The sequence below is a fragment of the Falco rusticolus genome, chromosome 2 (assembly GCF_015220075.1).
Source record: "Falco rusticolus isolate bFalRus1 chromosome 2, bFalRus1.pri, whole genome shotgun sequence".
NCBI classification, from domain to species: Eukaryota; Metazoa; Chordata; class Aves; order Falconiformes; family Falconidae; genus Falco; species Falco rusticolus.
Genome location: NC_051188.1, coordinates 117,365,677 through 117,390,432, shown reverse-complemented (window position 1 = coordinate 117,390,432; position 24,756 = coordinate 117,365,677). Strand labels below are relative to the sequence as shown.

Sequence of the window (24,756 nt, the reverse complement as noted above, 5' to 3'; positions counted from 1 at the left end):
TAACTGGGTGTGAAGAGAGCATGTTTTGGGCTGCTTTATTTTTTTATGCTATTCTTTATTTAAAGAAAAAACCACGCCTTGTTACTTTGACACACTAAATGCAAGGTGGAAATGAGTCATACACTTTTAAATTTGTACTTCAGAAGCTTGTGTTAAGAGTCTGGTCTTCAGAAATCTTTCAACGTGATAATAATCTATAGGACCTTTTATTATTATTTTATTACTGTTTATTTCAGTAACAACAACAATGGAGGCCTTCTTATTCATTTCTGGATCGTATTTGTGGTACCGCAGGCCAAGGGCCAAGTGCTGTGCGAGGACTGTGTGGCTGCCATTTTAAAGGATTCCATTCAGACAAGCATCATTAACCGGACCTCGGTGGGAAGTCTGCAGGGCCTTGCGGTTGACATGGACTCTATTGTACTAAGTGGTTGGTACTAGTACATACCCATATTCTTGACGAAACACTTGGTTAAGCAAACATTTTTATCTTGGAGTAGCAAATTCTATAAATATACCAAAATCTTTAGCTTCTAATACTGAAATTATTATAAGGAAGGAAAAAAAACGGGGGGAAAAGGAAAATCAAAACCAGATTTGAGGTCAAATCAAGGTACAAAATGTCCTTGTGAACACTGATTGCAAAACTTCCAGTACTTGGAGTGCTTATGTTCATGTTCAGAAGCTAAGCCTGACACCTTGTAGGCAGCTCAGGTTTGGGTTAGTCTGTGACTTCAAAAGTATAAAAGGTTAAGAAGGGTTAAGAATATTTCCACATGGATCAAACTTTAGCCCCTCCATTGAAAATGAGATTCTTGTTACCCCTTTCTTGAAGAATAAAAAATGGATTCTAAAGCTGCCCATTCATTAAAAAGCTCCTCTGTCATTCCTGTCTGGGGAAGAAATTAGCAATGTAGGATTCAAGTATCTCTTTGATGTAGTTAGCTACAAAATGTATGATTTTCAGCTCTATGAACAAAGGACAGAACAAGCTTCATTTGACCAGCTATGCCCAACTGAAAGCTGAGAAAGACTTTGTGGCCAAGGGTGAGAAAATGACCTCCCGGGTACCTCTGTCTCAGTCTGTCAATTGAATGTGGCTGCTTAATCGACATGCAGTCTCTTGTCTCGGGCGCTGAGATGTCTGGGGACATGATACCTCCAGAGCTGCTTGCAGAATTTGCAGAAATGAAAGGCACTGGGGCAGCCTCCCCCACTGAGATAACTGTTTTGTCCTGTGTGTTCAGTGTTAAGATTAAAGTGTGATTGAATTAAACCCTGCATTCTGGATTTTAGGCAAATGAGAAGACTCACAACAACTCTTTTTCTATGCAGCAGGTCTTCGGTCAGATTATTGGTCAACAACAGGAACAGGTAATTCACCATTTTGGCAGCTTCCTGACAGATGAGGTGGAGAGCAAAGCTTTTTGTTCATGTCTTGGACTCAAAGATATTGTTTAGTGTTAATTTAAGAGGGTTAAATTCAGCCTTGACATTTATGTCCTGACTTGCTAGAAGCGTGACCAAGAGTCTTGCATGTGACACATGCAGAAATGATCTGACTTCCACCTGGTTGGTGAATTTTTTAGATGTACCTGGTGGCATGGTAGAAAATACACTCAGTCAATTGTTTGCTATTTGTTGTGTTGAAGAGAAAATTAACCTTTTCTAAACTGGGCAGTATTGAGTTTAAGTCTATCAGCTTTAAGGCTGAACAATAGCAATGTTTTTATCTATCCTTTATCCCCCTTTATTCCCTCTTCTCCAAGGTCAATGATGAGTTTTTCTTGTGCATGAATTCCCTAACAGAAATTAGTTTAAGCAGTTCAATTTTGCCAGCGTTATAAGAGACACTACTTATATACCTGCTTGGTTTTATATTGTAAACCTCCCAGCAGGGTTCTTTGGCAGTGTGCAGAGACTTTATAAGCAGTTTAAAAGTACAGTGCATCTATGTTCACTAGTATGTGGAGTAGGTACCTAGAAAAAATGTGCTACGTAGGCTAAGCAATGGTATGCTCATCAACTTTGATGCAGATACCCGCTAAGTCTCTGGGCCAGTAGTAGTCAATCAGCTGGGGATGTGTTGGCCTCCCTCACTCCTTGACACAGGCTTACTCTTCATCTTGTGAAGTTGTACTGTTTCAGGTTTTTTAAGGGCTTTATACCTTTCCATGTCTGCATTTTGCTTTACTAAGATGTAAACATGTTACACTTCTATCTGTGATTTCCCCTTCTGTTATCTTGCAAGGCTTTAGCTTGTATGCTTTCTCAGAATTCAGTAACTACTTTTGGCAGAGCAGCCAAGTCAAGATCCCCTAGCTCTGTGGGCCACAGGTGGACTTTGGGTCACACACCCTGGGCCATACTTAGCAATGCTGAGATTGATATCAGCCCATAATTTCTCAAAATTCAAGTCAAGTTTGCTACAGCATTCATTTGCTCAAAACTTCTGACTTAAATTGCAAAGCATACCAATATTGGCCTTTGTCACATCTCCTTGCATGTATTTTAATTGTGTAAAAGATTTTTGTGCATTGTGGCTTACTTGCTTAGCAATTTCATCTCCCATTTCAGTGTTCCAGGGCAGAGGAATTAGTACAGTCAGATCTCGCGTTTCAATGTATTCCAGAGAGCAGTCCCTAAAAGAGGAGATAGAAAGGAGAACAGTGCAGCACAAATATTGATGCTAAGGCTTTTTTAGAACTTATATGGTATCTTTCACGCAAAGGGAGAAGAATAACCTGCCATATTCTAGATGTCCAGAGACTTGCCATGTAGTCAGGCACAGGTGGCAACTGATATCTATAAGAAGCATAGTGCTGGTATGCAACGAAGTTGCAGGGGAGAAACAACAACATGGATTGCCACAAAAAGCTTAGAAAGCCTTATACTGGCGCAGTTTCGTTTGTTGGGGTCCTTGGAGTGTGTCTGCTTAAGGACTACAGCATGTGCTGCAGAGGTTAAAGTGTTAATGCAGCAGTATACAAGGAAGGTGCATCACCTGGTTGTATATTGAGAGCAATGGAGTTACTCTGGTGTGAAGATGCACCTAGTTATTAGTTCAGGCACGGCACTGGCGTGCAGATTTATCAAAGAATAGGTTGGAGACGGGACTTAGGGAGGTTCAGCTGATGTGACTTGCATTGCCTTGGTATCTGGCTATCAAGGGTTTGTTTGGGTAAGGCCAGGTTGAATGAAGCTTGGAGCAACCTGGGCTATTGGAAGGTGTCCCTGCCCACGGCAGGGGGTGGAAACTAGATGATCTTTCAGGTCCCTTCCAACCCAAACCATTCTATGATTCTATAAAGACTGTTTCCAGCTTTGGGTTCAGGCTGGTATGCCTGCATTACTTCTGTTTCCAGACTAGTTCTGAGTTTGCCTGCGCTGTGCTCCATACGAGCAGTGAGCTTGTCACATTATGAACTACTTTGTAGAAATAATGGTGGTCACATAACTCTAAAGATTAAGGTCAAAGCTGGCTTTGTTAAGGGTGAGTAAATAAGCACAAATAAGAATGTTATTGGGAAGAGATAAGAAAAGGAAGAAGGAAGAACAATGGCCCAACCAAAGCTTTAAATAGCTATAACTGTAACTCAGCTGAGCAGTGTGTGACCCTTACAGATTGCTCGTAAATATTCATAGTGTTAGTTTCAAGATTGTTAGTTTAGAAGTGGAAGTCAGGCAAAACCTGCCACTTCCTGTCTTGATTAACTACAGCTTATAAAGCCAACATTTAATTTGACTCAGCAGTTGGTAACAAACTTTCACAATGCTCTAATTGGTGTTCCACGATAGTAACTATTTCAGAAACTTGTTTTTTTAAAAGGCAGAAATTAATGCAAATATTTACTTTGGAACTTAATCTCCCTAATTTACATTTTTACCCTTCTCATCTTTCAAAGAGCTATGTTAAGAGTTTTAGATATGACCAAACAAAAAAATCCCTAAGCTTTTTGCTGTGAGCTGCAATATTGAATTAAAATAAAGACCTCAATATATTTAACTTGAAAGTCACAATTGTTTCAGCTTAATTGGAAAATTGGATGCAAGTAGGGTAATTTTCTGGTTATTTTTTCTCTAAATTCTGACATAACCTTTTTGTTTTTTACTTTAGAGATATATATATAAAGTATTGTGTAGGCTGGGCTTTGTCATTTGTATTTCACAGTACTTCCATTTCTAACTGACTTCTAATGCTGCAAAAGTTTTCCAAACATAACAGGACAATGTCCTGGTCTGAATTCATTTTAGTCCTGCTTTGAGCAGGATGTTGAACAAGGAAAGTCCTAATATCCCTTCCAATCTAAAGGAATTGGTGAATCTGAAATTAGTGTTTTATTAACACTAATGTAATAGTGTATTAGTTAATCTGAATTTAGAATTTTATTTCACAATAAAACATCGAGAACCCTGACATTTGAATAACAATTTTAAAAACCCAAAGTAACACAGATATCTAGCTGGACTTTTTTTTGTTTTTATTTATTATAAATATCCTAATATCTGTAGGGGTGAGCAGCAATTATTTATGCCTTGACAGCAGGTGAACATTTTCCAGCAATTATTTAAGTAATTTATCCTCTGGGGACCACACAGAGCTTTGTTAACTGCAAATACCTCTTGTACAAACTGGCGGTGCCTTAGTGCCAATGCGCTGCAAGGACTTGTTTACAGCATTATTTTCCATGCTCTGTATATTTATGAATAGACTTTTCCTTGACCACCGACTTGTAACTAAGATGAAAACCATGAGTGGCACAGGTTACTTTTTTGTTTTCAGATTTAGATATGCTTTCATCTGTTGCTTTAGTTTAACATAACTTTTAGAATTTTTTATATATATTTTTTTTAATGCTACATGGATTTAACGGTTTTGGAGAGAGTGTCCACTGTTGAAAATGTGATATTTCCCCAGGAACAAATTGTATGTATGATCTGTATGCTGATCGCCTGCATGAGCACTTTCCTCTGGATATCCACGCTACTTCGGGGGGAACGATCTGCTATTTTAAGCTGATTGCATCAGTGGGTCATCTTCTTCGTCTTTCGATAGTATCCCTCCAGATTGAAGCAGATAACTGCATCACTGACTCGCTAACCATTTATGACTCTCTGATGCCAATCAAACATAAGATACTGTACCGGTGAGTATAAATTTTCATTGAGAAGTCATTTATAATAATCTAGTTGTTTCTTTTCTGAAGACTTGTCATCTGCATGTTTGGTGGGTTTTGTTTTCTTAAAAATACTTTGATTTTCATGTATTATGCACAAGTTAACACCTGGCCTTGCTTTTTTTTTTTTTCTTACAAAAGTGGAAACGTTGATCTTGCTGATAAAAGAAACAGTAAAATATTCTTCAAACTATTCTTTATTCTTTGACTGGAGTGCATCTTCACTTAGCTACCGAACTATAATAAGTTCACACATTACTGGGCAGAATTGTCAGTTTCTTCTAAGGAAACAGATGCTAACTAAAAGAAAATGTCAAAATTTTGTCCCCTAAGCAAACTCTTCATCCACATGAAGATTAGTGGTCTTCATATGAAGACTGATGTTCTAAAACAAAGCCTTGTGATTCTTTGGATACTTAATGCCGCTCACCAGTTCAACTCTCTTTTTCTGCTCGATTTGAGTAGCTTAGAGGGTTATTAAAATCTAGAGTTGAAACTGTGATGGGTTGAGGGGTGTGGACCATTATTACTCCCCCTGCCCTATTAATAATGATCCAGTATGCTTGTTTGGGGATTTTTTTTGTTTGAAATTCCTGGTAACTAATTCCATCGGGCTCTGTCAGACTGAAAGGTGAAGATGGCATGTCCATCAAGTAGATGAAGAGCTCAGTGGTTTGACCCCTGAAACCCTTTTCTCTGGCCTGCCAGTCTGTGTATAAGCCTCAAGAAAGAGCATTGGCTTTTCAGCCCTCTTCAAGATCGGTCCTCTACTAATCTGAATCACTCGCTGACTTGACTATAAAACAACAGATGGTGTTAGCTTACTTGTTAGTATCTGTAGAGGACTGAGGATGTCTGTTAGGTGTAATGCATATGGAAAGTATTTTTTTTTTAATTAAGACTAGTTGATTGGCTCAGGTTCTTCATTTCTGTCTTGAAGATTAACTTGCTTGTCTTTCCCGCTCCCCAAATCCAAGCTAAATCTGTTGGTCTAATAAAATATATTTTTTTTTCTACAAGCCTTTCTTTACTATTGGCTTCATTCATTTTTATTTCGAGTGAAGGCTGAAAGTCAGTATTATCTCCTAGAGCTAAAACATTCCATCTTTGTTTTCATGTTCATAATTTCTTTCTTTTTTGCAAGAAGTAACTTTTCAATATTGGGTTTCTAACTGGCCTTGTAACAGGTACTTTTGTGTTCAAGAGCATGGAGTTTTTACTAAGCTTTAAGTAGGTAAGCTCTGCACCAGTGGAAAATTTAAGCACAGAATGAGAGCAGCGTGTTTTATTTTTGGTTTTGGTTTGGTTGCTTTTTACCTATTGCTTATGTATGTACTCTCTTCCCCCTCAGAGCCTGTGAACCAGCCGATTCATTGGTGTCACTTGTGTCCACAAACAATCTCATGCTGGTAATGTTTAAGGCAGCACAAATAAAGGAACAGAAGGAATTCCATGGCTATTTTGAGGTCATTACGCAAGAAAGTAGGTTTGTTCTGTGTTTGGAAATGTGTTTACTGTATTGCTCTTAAGATCCCAAAGAGGCTGTCATGTTCCTGACTATGGATAAACGACGCCTGTATCTCAGGGTTTTTTTCTACATGCCAGTCTCCCTCCTTCATCTCTGCGTTACTCAGTGTCTGCTTTCCTCTTGAGTAATTCAATCCATGCAGATTAGCTGTTCTTCAGTGAAACATGAAGGTAGAAGGCTGAAACCAGCCGGTTGCATTCAGTTGGTCAGGACTGTGATGTGCCAGTAGATGGAGTTGTTATTCCAGGTGTAGCACAGCTCTGGCCTCTGCTGGTTTGGGACTCGGGGATGATGCTCAGAACTAAAAACCACTTTCAGAAAAAAAAACTTCAGTAGCTTCCTCTGCACTTTCCAGCGGTGCCTGTCTCCTCATTGACGCAAAGGAGTCAGTCCTGTTTGTGTGTCAAGCCCTTCATCTGCTTTATATTGCTTCTTTAGGAAGTGGTTAGATCATAATCACAAATAGTACAACGAACATCAGGCTAATAGCACAAGGAGAAAAATCTAACACAATCTGATGCAAGGAAATTCCAGTTGCTCAAAAAGATGCTGCATACGTTCCATGTTGACAGTAATAAAGCATTAAAATACCATCACAAAAGCATGTGATAAATTCTCTATCATGCATAATTTTAAATTTAGGCCTGTTATTGTTGGTTGGTTGGTTGGTTTAAATTCAGGGCTGGGTTTTCTTTGTTGGTTTCTGTATGTGTGGGTTTTGTGAATTTTCTAAATTTTTTGTGAATTCTCTAAATCCATCGAGTGGCCATAAAAAGAAGTTTTGGCTTCCAGGACGCTGGATAGATTAGCACAATAACCATTTTTTTTTTTTAAGTGGCTGCATTTTAAAACTAGGGATCATCACATACTACTGCAGAGTGGATGCATTGATGTGCAACACCGTTCAGTAAGACTTGTTTGCAGAACTGCCTTCAGTGAAATAAAAGACATAAAACTGCACAATGTTTTATCCTGGCCCTTCAGAGCCCAGCAAGCATTCCTAGATTTTGACACCTTTTGTCTGTCTGTGTGCATCATTGGGAAGAGTATCTTTTTACAGCTTGAACCCAGATAACTATAATTCCTAAGCTGCCCTGTTTAGCAGTGGAAGATTTCTGATAAATTTGGATGCTTAGCCCACTGAAAAGCTTTTCTGGAAGTATGTTAAAGTTTGCCAACCTTTGCATCCTTTTTTTCCCTAGGGTGTGGAAAAGCAATTGTGACAAAAGAGAAAACTGGCTACGAAGGGAGAATCACAAGTCCCTATTACCCAAGCTATTACGCTCCAAAATGTCTTTGTGCATGGAACTTCCAGGTATCATGAATCTCTTTCTCTCTTAGGCACTGTTGCGTGTTTTGGGCACACAGAGCCTGTAAGTACAGCAGAAACAATTATGTAGGGAATAACTGGCATCCTTACAGATGTGGTAGTTTATAGAAATGGTATAACAGAATAGATGGCTGTGCTCAGGTTTTTTTGTTGGGATGTGGGGGTTTTTGTTGGTTGGGGTTTTTTTTTCTGTGCACTTATTCTTAATAAAGTGAAAATAGTTCCTAAGCGGTCCTTTTATAAATGTGAAAAACTGAGACTAGTTTTGATGTTTAGCTTGCAGAATTACTTCATGGCTGAGATTGTAATACTTCACTGTTTTTAATTCCCCTCTTCCCACCCCCAAAAATTTGGAAAAAAAGGATGCACAAAAGAACCATCTAACCTTGTTATTACTGCTGCTTCTCTGATATCTCTTTGCAGTCCATTTTGTCATGCTTGATAAATTCAATTTGTCTTCTAAGGTGGTCTGTCCTATCAGCACAATCCCACAGACTGTTTTTTTTGGGGGGTTGTGCTTTTTTTTTTCTTGGTATTCTTTTTCTGCATATTCTCAGGCACTTCCCTGAAAGCAAATGACTGATAGTTTACATCATTTAAAAGTAGTTTTGTCATGCCTTTTCTGATGTCATCACATTAGTGTTTCCCTATTGATGCTGCAAAATATGATCTCTGACTTATGGTTTGCCCTTCTGTGTTTTCCTCTCTAAAGAATACAGCAATGGATATGATGCAGTCCACTCTTTACCCCTCTTTTTGCTTATCTACTACTCATGTCTGGTTAAAGTCAGTGGTTGCCTAGGTTGAATCACACCAGTACGAATGGAGTACAGCTAACCGTGACCTACAGCCTCTCCCTCTTCTGGGAAGCTTATGGCAATTACTCTTTTGCTAAACTTCAGGTCTTTACTCACCCTGGATTTCTGAGGGAAAAGTTTCTGAACACTTAAGATGGGCAGACCCCAAGACTTATTTCTAAAAACAGTTTAATTTCCAGTAATTCAATGCTGAAACTTCCCTTATTTCTAAATCATGTTTTCTGTAAGAGAGAAGGAGAAAAATCTCCATTTCTGTCGTCTTGTCCTGAATCAGCCCTTGCTTTTAAAGGAACATTGCAAAAAGCTACTGTTTATTTTAATAAAGGAAATAAATAATTATGAACCCTCATGATGCTGGTGGGCTTAAAAATCTTTGGTAAAATGCTAAAGAGTGCTTGGCTGAGCAGGTGCTCGTAGAAGACTACAATATTTTGGTAGAAATCACTCCTAGGATTGCAGAGGTGACACAGGTATTCAGTGCAGTGTCTTAGGTAACAATCCACTGCGGCTGTGTCCCCCTACACAAGTAAATTTGGATGTATTTGAGCACTTTGATCTTGATACAAAAGCTGCTTTCTATGGCCAGTGGCTTTTTGAAGATGAAAAGACTGTTGGCTAGAGGGGGAGAAAGCCCGCAGCTGTGGTGGGGCTTTGCCAACCTTTGCTTTTACCCAAGACTGAATAGCTGGCAGGCGTCTCGAGTGCTGGCTGTTGAGCTGGCGATATCAGCACAGCTCCCAGAGCATGACATTGCCAAGCACCGTCATTGCTGAGATAACTCTAAAGACCTTCATGGGCTACGTTCACGAAAGGAAAAAGGCAACTGCTTGTACTATCTTTCTTGCCCACCACAGACTCCTCAGAAGAGCCTCGGTATAGCTCTGAAGTTTCATAACTATACCATCAGTGAGAAGAATATTAAAGGCTGTGAGCGAGGATGGTGGAAAATCAATGAACACATGTAAGTACTTCTGCATGGGTTTATTAAAGTAACATTGCCAAAATAAACATTCATATCACTAGCGCAGCTCACTTGGAGAGTTTCCACAGAGCTACCTCACTGGTGTCTCTTACTACTCTTTTGCTGATGATATAACTGAATATACCTACATATATAAAAAAAAAATGTATTGAAAAGTACCAGAAAGATGAAACAAAAGCCTTTGGTACTCTCTGGAGAGAAAGAAATGGGAACAGGTGGGTGAAGACAGATGTCCTGTGAACCCTAAAATAATCCTGAGTTTTATGGGATCATTGAACAAGGTCTGTTAAAACCCTTTTAAGTGTAACTTAATTCTGTGATTGCTTATGAGGACACTGAACCTAATTAACTTCTCAGTGAAAGCTATTACAATGAGATTATTGGGAATAGAAGAGTAACTGCTTCCTCATTCCAACCACTGGCTCTTGAAAGAGAAACCTCACAGACTGGCTGCCAAGGTACCACTGTATTTCTTAAGTGGTTTTTTTTATTAAATTTTTTATGTTAACTTTTTTTTAAATTAATTAAAATACTGCTGCTTTTCCGTGCACGTTGTCCACACATTTTTTCCTCGTTTTTTTAAGTTATCTTTCAATCACTGGATGATGAGGTAAGATTAGATTCAGGATGTTGGATTTAATTTTTTAACTTTGTTCAAATGGAAACACCAGTAAGATCAGACTTGAAACAGAATCTCTGAACTCACTACTGAAACAAAACAAAATCAGTTAAGCCCCTAAGAGTGTAATTGAAAGAATTACTGAGAGGAGTAAAAACTTTCTCTAATCTTTGATATCTTTGATAACATATTGTACTTGGAGAAAATTCACTTTCTCTGAAGCTCCTAATATTGTGCCTTGATGGGAATTGGTTGCTGGACTAGATAGGCACATAAAAACACCAGTCAAAACAGACGTTTGGTGGGGCTTTTGGTGTTCTTTTTATGACACAATTGGAAAGATTTGACATAGTAGGGATAGCTGAACTATGAATCAAATAAAGGCAAAATCTGGAGGGAAAAACCTGATCAGTTCATATTGTAAGGATTTTCTGTTTGAAAGAGCAGCTCTTAAATAAGCCTACCAATTATACATTCCACGGAATCAAATGTCAGACTGTGACCCTTAGAAATGTACTGAGGGTTACTTTTGAAGTACTGCACAGGAGCATGTGCTTCTGATTTCCATTGCAAGCTGCTGATGGTAGACCAAATAGACCAACACAAGTTCTCCTTTTGAAAGTGTTTTTTTGACTGAAAGTAAGGCTTTTGAACCTCCCTGATTTTTCTGTTCTATGTCTACTCTTTATGGAAAAAAAATGATTTACAGCATGAAACATTTTTATATTTTGTTCCACCTCCAAATTTTGATGGTTAATGAAAAGAGGGGGACACCCCACTTTTTCAGCTTCCTGCAGTTGCAGCTTATAGCATGCACATTCTGCTGTCCTAGGTAAAAAAGATTAAGAAGCTTCAGGAGGCTCTTCTCGGTAAATAAAGATTGCTACGGTGAAGGTGGTGCAGATAAGGCTCTTTTAAACCTCTAGGGACAACTTTACCTAAACAGAGACACCCAACACAGCCACGAAGTTCTTCCTCGTAGTCCCTCCAGTGGGCACAAAAGTTCCTCTACCTAGTCAGAAGAGCTACAGCTGATGAACTGCTTTTGCTGAAATTCTCATAGGCAGAAATATCAATGAGCCTCTGTGAGCAGACTTACAGGTTTATGTGAACAAAAAGGTTGCCAGTGTTTCGTTTTTCTTAAAGCTGTTGGTGCAACATCCCATTGTTTCTGCTACAGGATGCCCGTATTTACTCATCCCCTGAAAAGTTAACCCCGGATTCCTGCTTCAACATACAGGACAGGATCCCCTTGATTAGTTTCTCTCTGTAGCAATGGGACAGAGTTACAGATGATGCCTTGCAGCCTCCCTTTGCCCTGGACCCGGAGAAATGGCTAGTGAAACACCAGCAGAAGGCTCCCAAGGATCTGTAGCACTGTCTTACAAATCCCAGAAGCATATGGCATTTCTCACTGTGTGCAGGAGGTAGCTTCCTTAATGTAGCTGTCTCGGCATTTCCACAGATGGGCAGGAGCTTCCTGTACTTTGGGTGAGATGAAGTTGTTTTATATGGCTGACAAGTGGTCAGTGCAGCCTGTGTTGTGTTTTTTGGTTGGTTTTGGTTTGGTTTGTTGTTTGGTTGTTTGTTTGTTTGTTTGTTTTTAAAATGGTGCTAAGGTTTGTGGGAGGGAAGTTGTCAAGTCATTGACAGAAGGAGAAATGCGTAAAATGTCTGTGGGCTAATTGAGGGGACTCAGATGGCTAGGTGGCATTTTGCTGTCCACTTTAGCAGTCTGTTTTAGGTTGGGAACATTGATGACAGACACACTAAAATGAGTGAGAATAAAAGTTCCTGTAGCAGGAAGTCTTCACTCAGCCCTGACAGATCTTTTTTTAAACTTTATTCTAGTAGAAAGCTGTAAAATTAATTAATTAATTGTTTTTTTAAAAAAAGATCTGTTTTCAGGGTGTCTAAGAAAAGTCTATTTTTGAATTGTTTTCTTCATTTATTTTTCACTTTGCTGGAATAGAGTCTCCTAGATCTGTTAAAAGGATGTTTCATTTTCATCGGGCACATATGGAAACGTATGAATGAGCACGGCCATTCCCTATGGCAAGCTTCAGTGGGGTGCACAGGACACCCAGGCAACATCTATCCACATGGAAATCACTGATTAATTCTTCATTGATATGAAGAGTTGTCCTGGCGCAATGCCTGGTGTTGCCAATTAAAAAAGGGAAATATTTACCTCTGGATAATAGTCCATTAGTCCATTTAACAATACAATAATCCATTTTCATGTTCTGTGGGTACATTTTAACTGTAGCCTGTGACCTTGCACTGCTGTCAAGTAAGTGTGTGTGCCAAGTGTGCTAAGAATCAATACAGCTGCTCCTGCTTTTAAATCTGTGTAGACTGACAAGTATTTTTCTTGACAGGAAAACATCTTAAAACAGGTGTTTTTCTTAGAAGTGCTGCATTTCTTGGGTGTTTTACTGGAACAGAGGAGAGAGTCCTTACTTCTGCTTCTAGAACAACCTGTACTGTTAGTGTTCACGGGTTTACTACAGTTAAAACTGTCTTCAATTTTTAAAGCATGATCTAGCAGCTTTTCCCTGTTAAAGAAATATCTTATGTTTTGGGGGTTTTGTTGTTGTTGTTTTTTGGTTTTTTTTTTTGAGGGGGGGAGGGGGCGTGCCAGCTAAAGTAACATCTAAATACCAGCCTCAATATCTTTGGCACCTTTAATGGAAGGGGCAATAGAAAACCATTAGCAATGGTTGGATTAAATGTTAACTGGCATCAGGGAGCGTTTACGTTTTTCTGAGTTATGTGGTGCCTAGGCAGAAGTCCAAGGAAGCTCTTTGCCAAAATGGCAGCTTAAAGTAGATGCACACCCAAGGGATTTTTTTTTTTTTTTAATCTAGACTAGTTATTTACAGATGTGACTTTCAAAGGTAAAATTCCGCGATGTTAATAGTGCATGAAGGCTGTGTGACTAGAAATATTTTCAGTTTCCCTAAATCTGTTCCCCTCTGTCTCCAAAGTAGTTGGACCAATTTTACCCAGTGCCTTTGTGCATTCTTTAGGGGCAATCCTCAAAGTCAGAGCAACCAAATTTGCTCTCCACTGTGCTGACGTCGCCCCTCCCAGCAAACTTAAGTTTTCCCCAAAATCAAAGTCTTTTGAAAACAGATATCAGAAATAGTGACAAATGTACCAATGTTTGTCTTGATAAAAGTCTTCATATCTCCATTCATCTAGACTTTCTGGCAAAACATTCTGCTTCCATGTGTGTGGTCATGAAGGATTATGACCGGTGTTTTGGGGTACGGTTTCAGATTTTGGTTCTTAATTGAAGTATGGCAGCTGACTGTATTGCTGGATTTCAGTGATGTTGACATTTAAATTGCATGTAAGGTAATTTTGATGTGAAGGCTGCTCTAGAACTCCACTGAACCCTTTTAGGTACTGCGGTTACTATGTTGATCACCAAACAGTCTTCCACATTGCGAGTTCTACTGTCAACATTGAGCTTCAGTGCAGTTCGAAGGTCTCAGAGAAGCCACTTCTGGTGGAGTACGGCAGCTATAACATCAGCCAGCGTAAGATGGATTTTATCTTTTTCAACCCATCTTTGCATTTCAGACCTGTGAAGCAACGTTTTTCAGATCTAGTAGCACTTAATTAGGTTTATGCAGGAAATTGTCTGTTGGGTTTTAATTTTTTTCTCTAATCTTACTACATCAGGTGACTAGCAAACAAAAAGCCTTTTGTAGCTCATCAAGGCGATGCAGCTAAGGTCTGTGGGGGTGTGCAGCATGCTTCGGTTTCTTCTACACACAAAGTCTGCTCTCTTCTGCACAGTCCTTAAAGCTTCCTGTGTGGCTATGGCTATGGTCAATTGAAGTCTGCCGTTCCTGTTTGTTTTAGTCTCCAAGGTTTTGTTTGCAATCTTTCTGTTGCTACAAAGACTTCTAGGTAATGAACAGAGGACCAAATAAACAACTGTTTATTCCAGTGTTTTCATCCATTTAAATACTTTGTGTGCAAGTAGAAATCTGAGCTGAAGAAAATCTCAAAAAGTTGTTAAAAACCTGCCAACTGAGTTTTTTCAAGTCCTGAAACAGACAACTGTTTACTGATACTTTTCAATATACCTGTGTTATTCATATATATTCATGTTGTTAAAGTAGCAGAGAGGCAATGATTTCTAGGCTTAGTTAACTTGTCACATTAGAGCAATTTTATGCATTGCATATATGTGGAGTATGTAAAAAGATGGTAACTTCGTTATTTTATTTTAGAAGGCAAACATTTATCCAATTCATAAGTCACCTCAATACAGGCTACTAACTGAAGTTGCAAAGTGCTGCAAATTTTGGTTATTGAAAGTGAGACTGTCCTTTTAAAAGAAGATGGCATTCTAAGGTCTCTTGTGTTCCACCATAAAACACTGGTTGATTTGGTTCAGTCCTAACGTAGACCATGCAGCACCTATTGCACTAACAGCTGCACCGAAACTTTAGGGATCTTTTCACTTTTTTTTTTTTTTTTAATCCCAGTTTTCAACATCTGAACTCAATTTAAGTGCTGGCAATGTATACAGACTATTAAGTTTAGATCAACTGTATAATTCCTTAGAACAGCTTAGTGACTACAAATTTTAATGAGCTGGTAATATTTGGGAAAAGAAAACTGAAGTTAGTGTATTTGGTTGGTTTTTTTTGCTTTGTTTTCCTCCAGCATGTCCACCTGGACATTTCAAGTGTTCTACTGGCTTATGCATCCAGCCGATGCAGCGCTGTGATGGGATCAACAACTGCTTTGATGAAAGCGATGAACTCTTTTGTGGTTTGTATTCACTAACTGGAAATCTTGGCTGGGAAACCCAATGAATGTTTTGTCTAGCCTTAGAAGACAGTTGAAATGAAGTGGGGTTTTTTGTGGGGTTTTTTTGAGTGGAGGGGAACAGATGTTTCCAGCTTCCTTTGTATATCCAGGTACTCGGTGAGTCTCTTGAGTGCTTAATTCATAATTAGCAAGGGACAAAATTAAGAATTAAAAAGTTGTGGTGCTGGAAACACAAAGAAGAAAGTTAGACGTGCAAAAATAGCTGTAATAGGCTATATTTTCATTTTTTCTCATGTGTTAAATGCTGGTAATTATAACGTTCTGTTCTATTTTGAGTGATTTATTTTCACAGGAGAATGACAAATCGGGGTGCAGAGAATAGATGAGAGTGATAATAAATAGCTGTGGTAAAAAATAGTTAGAACTTGGGCCACTCTGCCACTCCACTTGGGGCAATGGGTGAACTGGGATAGGCCGCTGAACTCCGTTGTGCTTTATTTTCTCCTTGCACAATGTGGCACTCATCCTCATCCTCACACAATGCAGTGAAGGTATGAAAGTGGCCCCCAGGCACAGTCAGAAGAGGGTAGTGTTAGCATTACAGCCACTGTTTCAAAGAACGTCTTCAGAATTTCTTAGTGATTAAGTATTCTTTATTGTCGGCGCCGGGTGTATGGGGGATCCTTCCACCAATCGTACACACCCAGAGGGGCAGTTTATCTTATATTTATATAATGAAACAATGAATATTCCATTAATGCCTATACATATTCATTACCTGAACCCGCCTACCCTCGCTTTGTATGCTAATTAGCTTATCAGTCTTTCACGCTTGCGCAGATTCTTCCAAAAATTGTGGGCCGGGGTCTTTAGAATGTGGGCAGTGGTCTATGGGAGGAAGGCCGTAGGTCTTCCTCATGGTGTACTTTTCACCTTAGGTCTCAAAAGTGATGAGTTGGCAGACTTGTAGAAATCTTTCCCGGGGTTTTTACAATACTCCTTGTTAATTTGACTCAAGGCCATCCTGCTGTCCCGTTATCTCCTTGGTAGGGCAGCTTGCTTTGCAGATAGGGAGGACAGCTCCCCTTTCAGAGATCTGCAACTTTCTTGCCAGAACAGTCTATATGATCTTTCAGACATTTTAACCCCTTTGTTGCTATACAATTACAAGCTTATTTATGCATTAAAATGAATATTGGTTTATGAGTACAAACTTGACCATATTATTTACAACTTATTCACATCACCACGCTTCTGTACCTGATTTGACTTCTGTTTTTAAAGTTGTCCCTGAGTGGAACTGTAACTCCAGCTTCGCAATACAGGATAACCTGCTTGCCTGCAACGGAGTAAGTGATTGTGAGGATGGAAAAGATGAGCAGAACTGCACCCACAGTAAGGCTAATATCTTGATTTTTTTTTTTTTTTTTTCTGTCTTCTGCCATCTATCTAATTCTGGCTGTAATACCAGATGCTATATTCGAAGAGTTAGGAGGCACTATCAAGTCTAACTCAGGCTATGTAATTCTGTTCACTTTTCCGATATACTTATAAACAATTCTTTATTGATTTTAAACTGTTTCTTTTTAATGAGCTCATGAACATCTGTTTCAGCAAAATACTGGCAGAAGAATTAAGTACTCTGGATGCAGGATAGGGATCTAGGGATTTAAAGCCTGAATCCCAGATTTTATCTCTTTAAAGCATGATCTGTGCAAATTATTTCCTGGATCTGATTTACCATCTGTAAAGGAACTATAAAAATGATAGTTTCCCCGGAGCAATTTTCAGGGTTGTAAGGTTAATGTGTTTAAAATGCTATGGAAGCTATAAATTTAGCATTAGGCACATGAAAGTTTTCAGTCAGCCATTTCTTTAACTTTGTAGAATAAATGGTCACCATTACATATGAAAGCGAGCACAACTGGGAAGTGCTGCAAGTAACTTCTTTAAAAAGAAGTAATGGTTTCTGACCTGTTTGACTAGGTAGTGTGTGTGTAAATGGGATGTAAAGGGGAAAAAAATAGATTGGGTCTGAGTGGCCTCATTTATTACAGGCTATAGGGAAACAGGAAAATACCAAGGTTGGGAGTTGCAGTTTAACTGAATACAATTAGTAAGACTGCTTTTGCTATGATCTTTCATTTCATATTTAATACTGAAATATAAAAGAGGGCTTCTTTCCAATGTACTGCATGTTTTCCTCTTCTAGCCCAACACTTGCTCTACAGCTAAGTTTTTCGCTACTATATCCATGCTCATTAGTGCTATGGGAAAGGATGGGAGGAAATCTCTGTTCAGACTCAGCCAGCTTGATGCAATCCTTAGTACAGGTGCAGTTCTACTTGAATAGTTTATTCTACTTAGAGATTTAAGTCATCCCAGCTGAAGTGCTCCCTTGCTATGTTCCCTCCTATATGTTGATATATGTATGAATCTTTTATCTGCGCAGACATGTCTCCACATGTTAAGCTGAGCCAACAGTCTTTTATTTTTTTTCCCCCACAACTATTTCAGGTATTCCTTGCACCAACCACACTTTTAAGTGCAGGAATAACATTTGTATTAGGAAAAAAACCGCAAAGTGTGATGGGACTGTGGACTGTATTGATGGAAGTGATGAAAGCAGCTGCAGTAAGTTCCTCTCAGATGTTCATCTTTTTGAACTTTGAACTTTTTACACAATAAAGATCTTTATTTCTTCCTGGTTTGGAGGGGATACAACTCATGCAGCAGGTATTGAGTTTTTACTGCACACTCTCAGTGACAGTGGGGTAATGAACAGCCATGGGTTTAATTTAGGTCTGGTTGCAGAATTGCCTAAGTTCTTGTGGGAGGGTGAGCTCACTGTTAGGGGAGTCTTAGTCAGCTGTAATGCTTATTGTAGCTATGTTAAGGAGCAGGGAAGCACGGTTAATTGCAGAGTGAGCTTGGCTAGCTGGTAAGGCAGCATTTTTGTTGCCTCCAGCAGTGTTGGGTACTTCTGTTGGAGTCAGACTGTATTTGGTCTTCAGAGTGACATAGATGCAATGAGATCAAAAACACAAGCTTTTCACTTCTGTGTCTCTTCTGGGTGGTGAAGACCTCGATATTTCATAGTATCAAGCTAAGTTCTAGCCTCCAATCTTCCTGAGGTAGCCTCTGTAAAGCTTTTCAGTTTGTTTTGCTGTAAAGTGAACAGGTGGTTGTGACTGCAGTAGCAATAAAAGTGGGGTTAGGATTAGCTGCCTAAACTGAATATTCTCTAAATATTCAGGTATTTTGTCTGGCTCTCAGCCGTTTCTGGCATGCTACCTGTATGTCAAATCTGCCAGCACCTGCCTGGCATCCAGTAGGGTATCTTAAAAGACTAGCTATATGCCTACTTTGTTTGGAAACATTATACAGCTTTTGACTATGTGGCTGAATGCTGGAAAGTGCCCAGAAGCATGAACACCTGTGTGTGGAACTGAAACTCCTGAGCAGAGGCTTTATGTGCATGCACTGGGGATGGGCACAAGGCCCTCCAGAGGGGTCTTTCTTCCTTGCTCTTCAAAATACAGTGTGCAGCTTTTTGTGCTGAGACATTCTTCATCTGTGAGTTAGTAATATACAAAGTGTTCAGACTTTCAATTGCTTCCATGCAAATTAATGATTGGACCACCTGGTTTCTGAAAAAACAAATGACCAAGCTCCATGTATGTGGCTGCTACTATAAACATTTTTCTTGTATCGTTCACACTATTTTGGCAAGAAATAACTGTCCTGACGATGCTGGGCTTCCTTCCTGATGGATTCCTTTCAGTTCAGGACTGACTATTAAAAAAGAGATGAGGGATTGTCTGTTTTTATATATTCATTTTTACGCTGATTAAATCAATTGATCTTTTGACAATTCTGTAACTGAGCTAAAAAACAAACATTAAATTTCCTAGGCCAGTGCCTTTTTTTAATAGTCATGTCTTGTTTCAGGGATCGAGTAGCCAAATAGAAAAGTTTTCTGATTAGAGCAGGGCAAAGAAATGGATTTCAAAGCATTTCAAAGTGCAAGATTGTTTCGTGCCCTATGTGGGAAGCACTCTCGTTAAAGGAAAGCACTGGGGATGGGGATTATAACCTGAAATATCCTTCGCAGGTTGTGGCAGCAGCAAGAGCAGCAATCTCATCTCTCGGATTGTAGGTGGTACAAACACTGAGGAAGGTGAATGGCCCTGGCAGGTCAGCCTCCATTTTGTGGGAGCTGCTTACTGTGGGGCATCAGTGATATCAAAGGAATGGCTTGTGTCTGCAGCTCACTGTTTCCAAGGGAGCAAGTAAGCAGTCTTCTCCATAACTCTGTCCCAAACATCACCAGCATCCCCAAATGCCTTTAGCTACCAGAGTTTGAACTGTACTGAGGTGGGCTGTGCCCTCCTCTTCTACCTGGCTCACTATTAGCTGGTGTTTTGGGGTATTTTTTTAAGAAACGGGTTGCTTGTTTGCTCCCATCCAGGCTGGCTGACCCCAGAGCGTGGAGCGCTCACCTGGGGATGCAAATGCAAGGCCACGCGAAGTTTGTATCTGCAGTGAGACGGATTGTAGTCCATGAATACTACAACAGTAGGAACTATGACTACGACATTGCGCTGCTGCAGCTGAGCAAGCCATGGCCAGACACGATGAGCCATGTCATCCAGCCGATCTGCGTGCCTCCCTTTTCACACAAAGTCCGCAGCGGTGACAAGTGCTGGATAACAGGCTGGGGCCAAAAGCAGGAAGCAGGTGAGTTTTTAACTAATTTTGTTCCTAGGTGAGTGGCAGCCTTCACAGCTGTGGGGGTGTGTGCAGGACACCCGCTTTTGTTGCATGGCTGAGGCGTGCAGAAAAACATAATGTTTTGAATTTACTGTCCTATGGAAGTAGGTTCCTGTGTGAACATGACTTCGTATGCTCAGGAAAATTGGCTGCTGATCGTGTGGATCTGGAAGTCCTGCGTGCTCGTGTTGTTAGCTAAGACTTGCAGGGAGCTACACTTACTGCAAAATTAACGGTATTGTTTTTTCCCTTTGTAACTCTTGGAAGTGTGTTAACACACCTAAATGGACTTTTTGCTGCTTGCCACAGGGTGATGAAACTGTCCACTTACCCATGCCTTCAGCCTCTGCAGCCGAGCAGCCCTGTAGCGCTGACGCTGGCTGCCGGCCCCCCTCAGAGTGCAGCTGGACAAAATGGCCGCACCCATAATGGCGGGTAGGCCCAGCCTTCCCACCAGCTTGTCCTGAGCCGCCTCTCCCTTGGTACCTTCTGCCCCTCTTGTGGCAGCTTTCCTAGAGCCCTTCCAGTGTAACCAGAGGCTTCCCTTGGTGTAAATGGTGTAACCGCCACCGTGCCAAGGCCTGGGCTGCCCAGGGCCTCACTGGCCCTCTCAGGGCTGCCGCCTTGTAGGGGGGGTAAATGCATGGTGCAAGGCAGCAGCAGGTCAAGTTAACTCCAGCATTTTGACTTGGTGTTCACAGCCAGAATTACCACCTGCTAAATTAGGTTCTTTATAAATAGCTGTGAGAGGATATGTGGTGATGAAACAAGCCTTGCCAGGCAAGGGCAGTGGCACAGACGTGTGGTGCGCTGGCTTTCATTGGCCTACTGGTTAGTCATCGGTGGAATTTAAAAGCTGATGATTTGAAAGATAAATGTGATGCCTCAAAAACAAATATGGGGTTTCCTTTTTCCTGTTGCCCTCTTTTCCCCTTCATCAGCTTATACACTTCAATTACCAAATCAATCTTTTAAGTATTTTTTTGCAGTATATTTTGTTACGTACCAGCTGTATCAAATCCTGAAACAAAGTTTCATGATCTGAATCAGCACTTGCCTATCTCAATATGTCAGTGAGGTTTCTTTGGTTATATCCAGATTTTGGAAGGATCACCCAGTGATGTTATTAGAGCTGTTGTATTGAAAGAAGGGGAAAATTCACCTTAATTCTGATTCTTTGGAAGTATCTACCTTATAGAAAAGAGGTGTTCTGCCAAAATTTTCAGACAGAGAGGACCAAATTTCGAGATATGCTGCCAAAAAATCAAATTCCATTCTGTAGCTCTGACTCATAATCTTACTCTGAGGGTAGAGCTACTGCCCTCATTGCAAATCTGTCTTGTGATGATCCAAATAGTTTTGTAAAATCCTATTTTCTTTTAAAAATAAAAAAAGAACAAATTAAGAAGTCTTGAGACACTTTGCAAAAGGAATTAGCAAAAAGCTTTTTGGCCAGCCCTAGTGACTATGTCATTGTATCTGGTGCGGCCAAAGGATCAAGACCACATTGCACAAATGCCTGATACTTAGAAGATACTTTCTGCACTATTGCAGTTAGTTGTTTGGAATCTAGAACAGCTTGGATGTCAAAAGTATCTGTGGATATTTTCTGAAGACTTCTTGTTTTTGTGTTTCAATAGATGAGTAAAATACTAAGCTTTATTGAATTATTCTTCTTTCAATTTGTTTTCCAGATGATGAAGGTTCAGCAATTCTTCAGAAAGCAGAGGTAGAAATTATTGACCAAACATTATGTTATTCCACATATGGGATTATCACAGCTAGGATGTTTTGTGCTGGACTAATGTCTGGGAAAACAGATGGGTGCAAAGTATGTATCTTAGCACACTTTGCATAGAGTTTATCTTGTCTTTCTTTGATGAGGTGTAAGAATTGACAGAAGACCACAAAGTGGTCTGTACTTTTCAGTTCTGAAAAGCAGCAATGTAAGAGTTCTACCAGCAAATCTGTCATCTGGGTGTTTTCAGAGTTTTGCTACTTTGTGTGCCTGAGTAGCATCACTAAATCTCAGTTGTGGGCCAAGGGCCAGTCAATTTGAAAGTCCCAATAGCAAGTGGAAGTCTGGCAATTTTTGGCACGAGTCTTTCAGCTGAAGAAAAAACTGAGAAAGTAGCTTGTCTCTTTTCAGGATCCCTCCCTCCTGACTTGGAACTACAGGGCTATTTGATGAGATGCAGACAGCTGGGCATAAAGTTTCAAATGTATGATGTTTCTGATCTGGAAATGCTGGAAGATAATAAACATGAAGTTCTGAATTTATTTCTAGTGATCAGTAGTAGGGCTACATATATACATACACTAAATATACACATCTATGTAATAGATCCTATTTTATATATTATATGTCATATAATATATTATAATATAGATAACTTGTATAAACCGTATCTGTTTACTACTAAAATAGTAGTAAACTTACTGCAAAAATAATAGTAGTTTCACTAAAATTTTTTTACATTTTTTTTTTTTTTTGTGATAGAGGTCTGGAATCTTCAAGATGTCCTAACTTTCACTGGCCTGCGTAAAAGTTAGAGAGATCAGAATAACTTTCAGGGCAAGCAATGTCTGAGGGCTTTCTGATGGAGTATAATTCAACAGCTGCTTTTTAGAGGTTAGCAAGACCATTGATATTAAGCATAATTTTCACTAACTGGAGAATTTGTTTCTGCAGTTATCTGTATGGCCGCTCAAGACATAGCCAAGGAAAGGACAATTTATGAGTCTTTTAGCTGCATTTCTGTGAGGGTAAATGAATTGTGACTGTGCCAGTTGTTAGAGCTGATCAAAGTTTGGGATTTCTGTTTTGTGAAAAATGCTGATGTTCCACTTTTGTCCCCAAAATTAAAGAAAAAACTTGAAAATTTCACTCTGTACATGCAAAATCTTAATTGTCAAGGAAGGAAAAAAGTATCTTCTAAGTTAAATCCTTAACAATTTTGTAAATCAATTCCAGATAATCCTACTCTGAGCAGCAGGGGCTTTACGAGATTATCTCCTGATGTCCCTTCCAACCTGCATATCCTAAGATCCTATAAAATTAAAGCAAAATAGTTTGCTAGCTCTAACAAAACATATGTCTAGAAGGAAGGTGCTTCTCTTGCAAAAATTTTACCAAGTCACCTTTCGCTTTGGAAGTCCTTTATTGCATCCAATGTTTTGGTCAACTTTAATTTGCTGCTAGCTATCTTTTTCAGAGATACTGTGTGTACAGCAGTGTCTTACAGGAAAGTATCCAAGAAATTTTCCCAACAAGTGGCACATTTTTTTTGCCTGAGCCTCTGCTAATGTGTTTCTACAAGAATACCCTATAAAGAAAGAGTACTCTTTGCTTTGTCCTGTGTTATGGAATTATGCCATCCTGTATAAAAATGAAATCTATAACAGACTTAATTTTAGTTGCTTTATTTACAAAGACATGATGTGCCCCTAAACATTACATGCTGGCTTGTATCTACTAGAGGACAACACAGGGTTGTTTTTTTTCCCCCTTCTTTAAAAAAACAAACAAACCACCAAATCAATTGAGGGATTCAATCTGTTTCCATTTTAATTTGAAAGAAATTATATAATTGTTAAATATTTAATTTTAATTTATTTATTGTCATTCTTTTATTCTTTACTTTTTAAAAAAAAAAGCTTTTTGGACTCTTTAGTGTCTAACCTATAAATGAACATACATGTTAAGTAGCAGATGTTTAGCTGTAAATTTGAAGCCAGGAAACAAAATGTGAATTTCAAATCCAGCCCATGAAAAGTAATAACTTCATTAGTTTCTTTAAAGAGTGAGAACTAGCCCTCTTTCCTGTGAAAAAGCAAACTTTGGTACCACTGTGCAATTCCATCTACTTCAAGAAAAAAAAAAACCCTGTTGACTATCTGATGGTTTGAACCATGTGAGTGGGAAATTATAATCACTGTTGGAATTACTCAGGCAAAATAACTCCTGTGGAATTTTGTCTCAGTTTTAATAATCCATATTGCAAACATTTATAACTTGATATATTCTTTTTAGGGTGATTCTGGTGGACCATTGTCATGTCAAAGCAGTGGAGATGGAAAATGGTTTTTGACTGGCATTGTTAGCTGGGGTTATGGATGTGGAAGACCAAATTTCCCAGGTGTCTATACAAGAGTGTCAAATTTTGCACCATGGATTCACAAATATGTGCCTTCAGTCTTGTAACTTGAAAACTGTTATCCTGGAATAAAACATGTCCTGCATATGCTAATTAAAAATTATATTTGGTAAAACTGTTCAGTGGTGGAATTTCTTTTCATGTCTCCCTGCTGGTTCTGGAGTAGCCATGTGGAAGTGACAGATACCCTTTGTTCAAACCTTGGTGAAAGAGGAGACTTCCTTGTGATGGTTGTTCTATGCAGGTGTCTGCAGACACAGGGGGTGCAGTAACAAACTTCTGGCACCTTGTGTTCGTCTTCCAGGCACTGACTAAGTGCATGGGCAATCATCTATGAGGAACTGAAGATACAACTGATCGCCTAGAGACAGAGCTTAAACCTTAGTCATTTCTCTGAGATATGTATGGCCCAACACAGCAGTAGTAACTGTGAAGTAGCAATCACTGTTAGCACTCTTGCAAATACTACTTCTCCTACCTCCTCCATCAAGAACAGCTGACAGACAGAGGGAGAGGAAGGATTGCAGAAAGTGAACTCAATCCTCTCAAATCCATTGGGACCTTCATTTTTGGAG

The 24,756-nt window shown here is 39.4% G+C and overlaps 1 protein-coding gene across 1 annotated transcript in view; it reads left to right on the top strand.

Moving 5' to 3' along the window:
• Nucleotides 1–24,348, top strand: part of TMPRSS7 (transmembrane serine protease 7) — a 33,189-nt gene extending 8,841 nt beyond the window's left edge. The window contains 14 exon segments of the mRNA XM_037378174.1: nt 237–430; nt 1,336–1,374; nt 4,919–5,147; nt 6,529–6,659; nt 7,908–8,020; nt 9,708–9,814; nt 13,866–14,002; nt 15,144–15,251; nt 16,536–16,646; nt 17,769–17,885; nt 19,366–19,543; nt 19,723–19,991; nt 21,719–21,855; nt 24,058–24,348. Of these exon segments, the coding sequence (XP_037234071.1) occupies nt 237–430; nt 1,336–1,374; nt 4,919–5,147; nt 6,529–6,659; nt 7,908–8,020; nt 9,708–9,814; nt 13,866–14,002; nt 15,144–15,251; nt 16,536–16,646; nt 17,769–17,885; nt 19,366–19,543; nt 19,723–19,991; nt 21,719–21,855; nt 24,058–24,228 (2,041 nt within the window). The 3' untranslated portion in view covers nt 24,229–24,348.
• The last annotated feature ends 408 nt before the right edge of the window (nt 24,349–24,756 follow it).